Consider the following 9422-nt stretch of genomic DNA (forward strand, 5'->3'; position numbering starts at 1 on the left):
GGTATGGATTACATCTCAATGTAAAGAAAACAAAAATCCTCACCATTGGACCAATAAACAATGTTCTTATCAATGGAGAAAAGATTGAAGTTGTCAAGGTCTTCATTCTTCTTCGATCAACCATCAACACTTATGGAAGCAACAGTCAAGAAATCAATGTATTGCATTAGGCAATGTGTTAAAGAGCAAAGATGTCAGCTTGAGGACTAATGTGCACCTGACCCAAGCCACAGTATTTTCAATAACCTCATATGCATGCAAAAGATGGACAGCAAATAAGGAAGACCGTAGAAGAATTGATGCATTTGAGTTATGGTGTTGGAGAATACTGAAAGTGCTATGGGATGCTAAAAGAACCAACAGATCTTTGCTGGAAGAAGTGCAGCCAGAGTGCTCTGTGGAGGCTGGGATGGCCAAACTTTGTCTCTCATACTTTGGACATACTGTCAGGAAGGACCAGTCGCTGGACAAGGATATGATATTTGGTAAGGTGGAGGGTCAGAGAAAAGAGGAAGACCCCAAGCAAGATGGATTAGCAAAGTGGCAGCATCAATGGGCTCACGTGTGGCAACAATTGTGACGTTGGCCCAGGATCGGGCAATGTTTCGTTCTGTTATGCATAGGGTCGCTATGAGTGGGTACCGACTCAATGGCACCTAATAACAACAACAATTCTATTATGTGTGTCATTTATGGCTGTTTTTAATTAAATTAATTTCCTCCCTGCTATGGGTTGTATTTGTTTCCTTTAATGTTTCTTTGCATGTCTAGTAATTTTTCATTGGACACCAGACATTGTAAATAAATCCAGCTGCTATGTTTTGTTTTTTATCTTTTCCTTTTCTTTCTTTTCTTGTTCCTTTAAATAATTTGGGACTTTTTTTTTTCTGGAATACAGTTAAGTTACTTAGAAAATGGTTGATATTTTTTGTTTTTGTTTTTTAACTTTTTATGTGTTTTAGGTGAACATTTACATAGCAAATTAGGTTTCCATTTAACAATTTTTATACAAATCGTTCCATTCTGGTTTTAGTTATCTAAGAAGCTGTGGTAGAATCCTGGTGTGGTGCTGTGGGTTCATGCACTCAATAGTAAAGTCGGGTTGAACTACAAGGTTGGCACTTCAAGCTTACTAGCCGCTCCTCAGAAACCCTACAGAGGGTTGTTATAGGTTTGAACTGGTTCCGGGGTACTTAACAACAACAAAGGAGCTGTAATATCATAATGATTTAGTCGGGCTGCTAATCTCAAGGTCAGCAGTTCAAAACTACCTGCTCTTCCACAAGAGAAAGATGAGGCTTTCTGCTTCCATAAAGATTTACAGCCTCAGAAACTCTATACAGGTTCTTTATGAGTCAAAACCAACTCCACAGCACAACACCACCATCACCACCACCAGTGCTACTATAACAGAAATACCACAAATGGATGACGTTAACAAACAAATTTATGCTCTCACTATTTAGGAGGCTAGAAGTCCGAAGTCAGTGTGCTGGCTCTAGGGTAAGGCTTTCTCTTTCTGTGGGCTCTGGGTAAAGACCCTTGTATCCTTTCAGTATCTGTAGGCTTGCTATCTCTTAGGGATTTCCATGTGTCTTGGTATCAATCTTCCCCTGGATCTGCGAGCTTCTCAGTGCAGGGACCCCAGGTCAGATGAATGCATTCCACTCTTGGATCCTCTTTCTTGGTGGCAGTTGTTTTGTTGTTGTTAGGTTTCTAGTCAGAGCAATCCTATGTACAATAGAATGAAACACTGACCAGTCCTTTGCCATCTTCGCAATTGTCTGAGCCCACTGTTGTTGTCATTGTATCAATCCATCTCTTTAGGAGTCTTCCTCTTTTTTGTTGACTTTTCACTTTACCATGATGTTCTGTTTTCAGGGACTGGCCCCTCCTGACATGTTCAAAGTATAAAAGACAAAGTCTTACCATCCTCACTTCTAAGGTTCATCCTGTCGGTACCTCTTCCAAGACAGATTTGTTTGTTTTTCTGGCAGTACATGGTAATTTTAATATTCTTCAGCAACACCATAATTCAAATGCACATTTTTTTCTACACTTTTCCTAATTCAATGTCCAACTTTCACATGCATATGAGGCTATAGAAAATACCATGACTTGGGTCAAGCTGGTCTTAGTCCTCAAAATGATATCTTTGCTCTTGAACACTTTACAAAAGTCATGTGCAGCAGATTTACTTAATGCAATACGTCATTTGATTTCTTGACTGCTGCTTCCATGAGTGTTGACTATGGATTCAAGCAAAATGAAGTCTTTGACAACTTCAATTTTTCCTCCATTTATCATTATGTTATTTATTGCTGGGAATTTTGTTTTCTTTACATTTAGGTGCAATCCATACTAAAGATTTTAGTTTTTGATCTTCATAAGTATTTTAAACTCTTTTCACAACCAGCAAACATCTAATCAATGTTGTGATGGGATTAATGGTATTGCTGTTGTTATTGTTGTTGTGTTCTGTCCGCTTCCAAGGCTGGAAATCTTTAATGGAGCAAAAAGTCTCATCTTTCTCCCATGGAGCAGCTGGTGGATTCATCTGGTCTAACCTTACCAAGACAACCACAGTTCCATCCACCACATTGTTGTTAAATTCTGTCGAGTCAGTTCTGATTCATAGCAACTCTGTATAGGGTTTCCAAGGAGTTGCTGGTGAGTCTGAACCACCAACACTGCAGTTCAAACTGACTTTATGGTCCAGAGCATTATCCTGTGCCACACCAGCCATCACGCTGGGAGTGAGTTAATTAAATGTTTGACTAAATATAGCAGGCTGAAACCCTAGGGCAGAGAGGCACCACTCTCATTCCTGTTTCTTGGGATTGTTGACAACCACATAGTGATAGAAAACAATAAGCAAGAAAAGCGACATGCCCAGCATGTTGGCAGAAATGGCAAGCTGCACATATGTGACCATCCTGATTTTCCAGGCTCAGTTCCCTGCTCACAATCTTTTAAGATCCCAGAAGCTATTTACCAAACTAGGATGTAGAACATTATCTTTGCAAATTATACTATGCTAATTGTCTACATTGTCCCATGAGATTATGGTCCCAAGCTTTTTAACCCTATAAATCAAACCTGCAAATTGTTTAGATATGTTTACAAAGTAGAGGATTGCTTGTAAGCTTTTTTTAGGCAGGTCTAAGGAGCTCTGGTAGCGTAGTGGTTACGAATCGGGCTGCGAACCTTAAGGTCAGCGGTTCGAAACTACCAGCCGCTCCGCGGGAGAAAGATGAGGCTTTCTACTCCCGTAAGGATTTACACCCTCGGAAACCCTGTACAGGGTCGCTATGGGTCGGAACCGACTCGACGGCACTTAACAACAACAACAACAACAAGGATAAGCACTTAACAACAACAAAGGATAAGCACTGGGCTGCTAACCACAAGATTGGTGGTTCACACCAACCCACCACTCCTCGGAAACCCTATAAGAGGTTCTCTGTAAGTCAGAATTGACTTGACAGCACTTTACAACAACAACAAAACAGCTACTGAGGCAGAGCCCTTAAGACTCTACAGGTCTTACCGCTCAGGTTGATGGCTGCACTAACCATACCCAGCTTTATGGGAGGCCCAGTGATTGCTCCTTCTCCTGCTTTCTAGTGATTCCTTCCCAGACTCACTAGTTTCCTTACACACATATATTAATCAATATTCAGCCAAAGAATTCAAAGCATATCTCTTCCAGATACTCAGAGTTCTCTCTCTGTGCAAGTCTCTCTAGTTACTTTGGCCTTCCCAAAGTCCAACTGTCTCTTGAACTCATTAAGACCATTGGGCTCTATTTGAATCTCCCCTCCTGGTACTGTGGCTGAGAGACTCTCTAGGCAGTGATCTGGAGTACTCACAGAATTCATTTCATTTGTTTTCTTTCTCTAGGGATCACAGTCTTGTGCTGCCTATTGTCCTATGTCTGAAAACCATAATTTCATATGTCTTATTTGGTGCTTTAGTTTTTTTAAGATAGGAGGATAAATCCTATTCCTGATACTTCATCATAGCTGTAAGTGGGAAGCCTTGAAACCCCTAATGAATTAATGTATCTCTCTATGCATGAAGCATCAATGATTGCTAATATCAAAAAGAACTAGTCAGATATTATGTGTCGTCTGGTGGAGAAATACAAATAACTGTGAAATAGTCTAGTAAAAAAATATTTAAATTTTAAATCCTGAATTTTAATTTAATTTAAATTAAAAATTAATTTAATTTAAATTTAACTGATTTAATTTAAATTTAAAATCCTGAATCTAATCCAACAACACAGGAAATACACATATATAAAATGGGAATATCTTAAAACTGTATAACAGTTTTATAACCAACAAATCCAAGTTCCAAGAAACGCTAGGACAATTAGCTTCTTCAAATAAGTTACAAGAAAGCAATATGGAAGGAAATATATAGATTAAAAATGATATATGATACATCAGTCTACTATATTATCAGGATCTTATTTGGACCCTGACTCATGCAAAAAGAAAAAAAAAAAGCTCTAAGAAAAAGATTATGGTATTTGTGTGACAATGTGGAATTTTGAATGCAGGATGGACATTTGATAGTATTAAGGAATTACTATTAATTTTAGGTGTGATGATGATTTTATTAATATATTAAAAGAGTTGTTTTTAGCAATATTTTTATATAGTATAGCTAAAATGATATATTTGGTATTTGTTTCAATTTAATGTGGTAGGGGTAAGTGATGAGGGTATTGACCCTCAATAGGTAATTGTGAAAGCTGGGTGTTTTATATGTTTGAAAATTTATATTATATACCTGTGGACCAGTCACTTCTATCTAAGTCTAGTTTTCTCTACGAAGTGTGAAATACAAACCTATTCCAATACTCCTATTATATCCACTCATGAGCCATGTGACATGAGAAAGTTATTTAATCTTTTTTTAGGCTTCCATTTCTTCAGTATGTAAGAGTTGATGAAAATAATAGCTAACTTATAGGATGGCTGCATGGATTAAATTGGATGATGTATGCTAAAACTCTCATCAAAGTAAGCATTCAATAAATATTACCATTATTACTTCTTGTTGCATCTAAGAAATGTCAAAAGATGAATTATGTACTTTTAAAATAACTTTTTGAAAGTAGAAGCTTCAGCCTTCCTCCTTCCACATCTCTTCTCTTTAGAACAAAGGCAAGAATATTTGAAACTTCCCCTCTAAAATTCTATGGAACAATGTGCCCAAGAGCACAAGCCAGAAGAGAAAGCACTTGCTCTTCTTCCCAGTGAACGTCATGCTATGGGTCTGGAAAAACAGAGGCGCCACTTTGGTCATTTTCAGAATATAGTATGCAGCTGTTCTTCTGGTATGCCACACATCCTGAGGTTACTCCTAAGGGCTAAAAACAGAGCTCAGGCGATCAGCCCAGTGTAGCCAAGATCATTCTTTTTCAAGGTGGCCCCATTTCAAATAAAATGAACACTCTGTATGTACCCTTTTCATAGCCAAGAGTGGTCTTTTCCACCAGACTGTGAGCTCCTTGAGGGCAAGGACTGTGTCTACGTTTTCTTATTGCTTATGTGGCTGGCAAAGCACTTGAAATAGATCAGCACTCAATAATGCTTGTTGAATGAGGGAGTTAACGCTTCCTTTTATATTATTCAGGGTGGAGTAGGAATGGGGAAGGAACATTAATTGACATGCAAAGATCCAAGAGTTGGAGGGATTTAAAAAATATTAGACTTGTTCACAGCTTCAATTCATTTCTTATTTCCCACTATTCACCATTTTATAACTTTTTATAACCAATGCCCTGAATTATTTATGGTTTACCAATACCCATAAGTAATATTTCTTCTCTGCCTCTGCTCATGCTATCCCATCTTACTACTACTGTCAGTCTCTGAATCACCTGTTGACACACTTTCTCTTGCTCACACTCTCTCTCCCAATTTATACATAGTTGGCTCCAGCTCCTCCTCTGCCATAAAGTGTAGCTAAAAGGGATATCTTCCTCTTGGTTTCCTATTGTTGTTGTTGTTGTTATTAAGTCCCACCAAGTCAGTTCTGACTCACAGTGATCCCATATAGGGTTTCCGAGGAGTGGCTGGTGGGTTTGAACTGCCAATCTTGTGGTTTGCAGTCCAGTGCTGATCCTACAGCACCATACCAGGAATGCATAAAACTTTTTATTTAGCTTTGGGACTTAAAATATTCTATCATGTGCTGTGGTTAGTTTTATTACCCACAGTTGTCAAGTTGACTTTGACTCATAGCAACTCTATCAGATATAGCAGAACTGTCTGATAGAATTTACTCACTGGGTAATAGAATTTACTTACTGCCATCAAGTCTATTTCGACACATAGTGATACTGGATAGGGTTTCTAAGACTGTAAATCTTTATGGGACCAGAAAGTCTCATCTTTCTCCCACAGAGCAGCTGGTGGGTTTGAACAGCTGACCTTGCAATTCAGTGTTTATCCTTCAGTGCCATCAGGGTTCCTTACTACATAAGGTTTGTTGTTATTGTTAAAGGCTGTTGAGTTGGTTCCAGCTCATAGTAACTATGTATAGGGTTTTCAAGGAGTAGCTGGTGAATTTGAACTGCCGACTTTGCAGGTCAAACAGACTTTGTGGTCGAGTGTTTTATCCCACAGTACCACACCAGGATTTATGAGACAATAAATGTTTAGGGAAGCATATGGCCTTATCTTTCTCCTGAGAAGTGTCTGGTAAGTCTGAACCAACAACCTTCTGATTACCAGCTCAGTCTTAACCCACTGCACCACCAGCACTCATTGGTTGATTGTACTAATTCCATATTTTTTACATGATTGAGGGCAAGGAAGTATTAATTTTGTAGGCATCAAGCATTGTGTTTTGTACCCAGCTAGCATTGTTGTTGTTAGGTGCCATAGAGTTGGTACTAACTCATAGGAACCCTATGCACAACAGAAAACACTGCCAGTCCTGAGCCAACCTCATAATATTGCTATGCTTGGAACCACTTCTGCTGTCACTACGCCAGTCAATCTCATTGAGAGTCTTCTTTTTCCTTCAACCTTCCACTTTACCAAGCTTGACGTCTTACTTAGGGACTGGTGTCTCCCAAATAATATATCCAAAGTATGAGAGGCGAAGTCTGGCCATCCTGGCACCCAAGGAGCATTCTGATTGTACTTCTTCCAACACAGATTGATTTGGTTTTTTGGCAGTCCAAGGTACCTTTAATATTCTCCTCCAACACTATAACTCAAATTCTTCTATGCTCTTCTTATTCAATAGTCTAACTTTCACATGCATATGAGGTTACTGAAAATACCACAGCATGGGTCAGGTGTACCTTAGTCCTCAAACTGACATCTTTGCTGTTCAACACTTTAAAAAGGTCGTGTGCAGATTTGCCCAAAGCAAAACATCATGTGATTTCTTGATTGCTGCTTCCATAAGTGTTGATGGTTAATCTGAGCAAAATGAAGTCTTTGCGGATTTTTTGTTTTCTTTTTGTTTCGTTTGCATTGAGATCAAACCCTGTGGACTTTGATCTTCATCAGTAAGTATCTTAAATCCTCTTCACTTTCAGCAAGTAAGGTTGTATTATCTGCATATTGCAGGTTGTTAATAAGTCTCCCTCCAACCCTGATGCCACATTCTTCATATAATCCAGTTTCTCAGATAATGTGCTCAGCATACAGATTGAATAAGTAGGGTGAACAAATACAGCCATGGCATACAACTTTACTAATTTTAAACCATTTAGTGTTCCCTTGTTTTGTTCAAACAACTGCCTATTGGTCTACGTACCAGTTCCTCATGAGCACAATTAAGTGTTTGGGAATACTCATTCTTCTCAGTGTTGTCCATAGCATGTCATGATCCACATAATCAAAAGACTGTGCAGTCAACAAAGCACAAGTAAACATCTTTCTGGTATTCTCTACTTTCAGCCAAGATCCATCTGATATCAGCAATGATAGCCCTCATTCCATGTCCTCATCTGAAGCCAGTTTGAACCTGTAACAGTTCTCTGTCAATATATTGTTGCAGCAGTTTCTGAATTATCTTTACCAAAATTTTACTTACATGTAATATTAACAATATTGTCTGATGATTTCCACATTCTGTTAGGTTACCTCTCTTTGAAATAGGCACAAATATGAATCTCTTTCAATCACTTGCCCAGGTAGCTGTCTTCAAAATCTCTTGGCACAGGTGAGTGAGTGCTTCCAATGCAACATCAGTTTGCTGAAATATTCCAATTTGTATTCCATCCATTCCTGGTGCCTTGTTCTTTGCCAATGCTTTCAATGCACCTTGGACTTCTTCCTTAAGTATCATTGGCTCTTGATAACATGCTACCTCATGAAATGGTTGAACACTGATCATTTCTTTTTGGAACAGTGACTCTGTGTATTCCTTCCATCTTCTTTTGATGCTTTCTGCATCATTCAATATTTTGCCCATAGGATCCTTCAACATTTCAAGTCAAGGCTTGAATTTTTTCTTCAGTTCCCTCAGGGGAATGTGTTCTTCCCTTTCGGTTTTCGAACTACAGATCTTTGCACATTTCGTTATATTTGGCTTCATCTTCTTGAACTGCCCTTTGAAATATTCTGTTCAGGTCTTTACTTCCTCATTTGTTTTAGTATCTCTATGCTGGAGAGCAAGTTTCAGTCTCTTCTGACATCCATTTTAGTCTTTTCCTTCTTTCTTGTCTTCTTAATGACCTTTTGCTTTCTTCCTCTATGATGTTCTTGATGCCATCCCATTACTATTCTGGTCTTTGGTCTTTAGTGTCTAATGCCTCAAATCTTTTCTTGAGATGGTTTCTATATTCAGATTGGATTATGTTCAAGGTCATATTTTGGCTCTCGTGGACTGTTTTAATTTTCTTCAGCTTCAGTCTGAACTTTTCTTTTATGTTGCTTTAAAAAGGTATTTCCAGTATGACTCTTATTACCAAGGCTATATTTTCCAAATATTGATACTTCTTCTTTGTCTTCAACTTTTGCATTTCAATTGTAAGTCATTATCAAAACATTTTTTTTCTTTTCTTAAAAATCCTTACTATCTGCCAAAAAAGAGTCCAGGAAAAAAAAAAGAAAGGCTTCAAATCATCCAAAGTCCTTCTTTCCAGACAGTGCAATATTTTCCTTTTCAAAAATATGTTACCTTCTTTAACAAATAAAATGGGTTGCCACCAAATCAGTTCCATGGCTTGTTTCAGGTGCACCTTAGTCTTTAAAATGAAGTCTTTGCTCTTTAATACTTTAAAGAGCTCTTATATAGGAAATTTGCCTAATGTAGTACATTTTTATTTTTTGACTCCTGCTTCTATGAGCACTGATTGTGGATACAAGCAAATTGAAGTCTTTGACAACTATTGTTATCATTATATTGAAGTTTAATTCACATTAAAGGTTGTAGTCACT

At 38.1% G+C, this 9422-nt stretch overlaps 1 protein-coding gene across 1 annotated transcript; it reads right to left on the reverse strand.

Moving 5' to 3' along the window:
• Positions 1–2821: 2821 nt before the first annotated feature.
• LOC102811247 (dolichyl-diphosphooligosaccharide--protein glycosyltransferase subunit 4-like) lies at positions 2822–2935 on the reverse strand. Its single transcript, XM_006866104.1, has one exon. It carries the CDS (start codon positions 2933–2935, stop codon positions 2822–2824), a length of 114 nt encoding a protein of 37 aa, XP_006866166.1.
• Between the last annotated feature and the right edge of the window lie 6487 nt (positions 2936–9422).

This window comes from Chrysochloris asiatica, unplaced genomic scaffold (assembly GCF_000296735.1).
Source record: "Chrysochloris asiatica unplaced genomic scaffold, ChrAsi1.0 scaffold00087, whole genome shotgun sequence".
Classification (NCBI taxonomy): Eukaryota; Metazoa; Chordata; class Mammalia; order Afrosoricida; family Chrysochloridae; genus Chrysochloris; species Chrysochloris asiatica.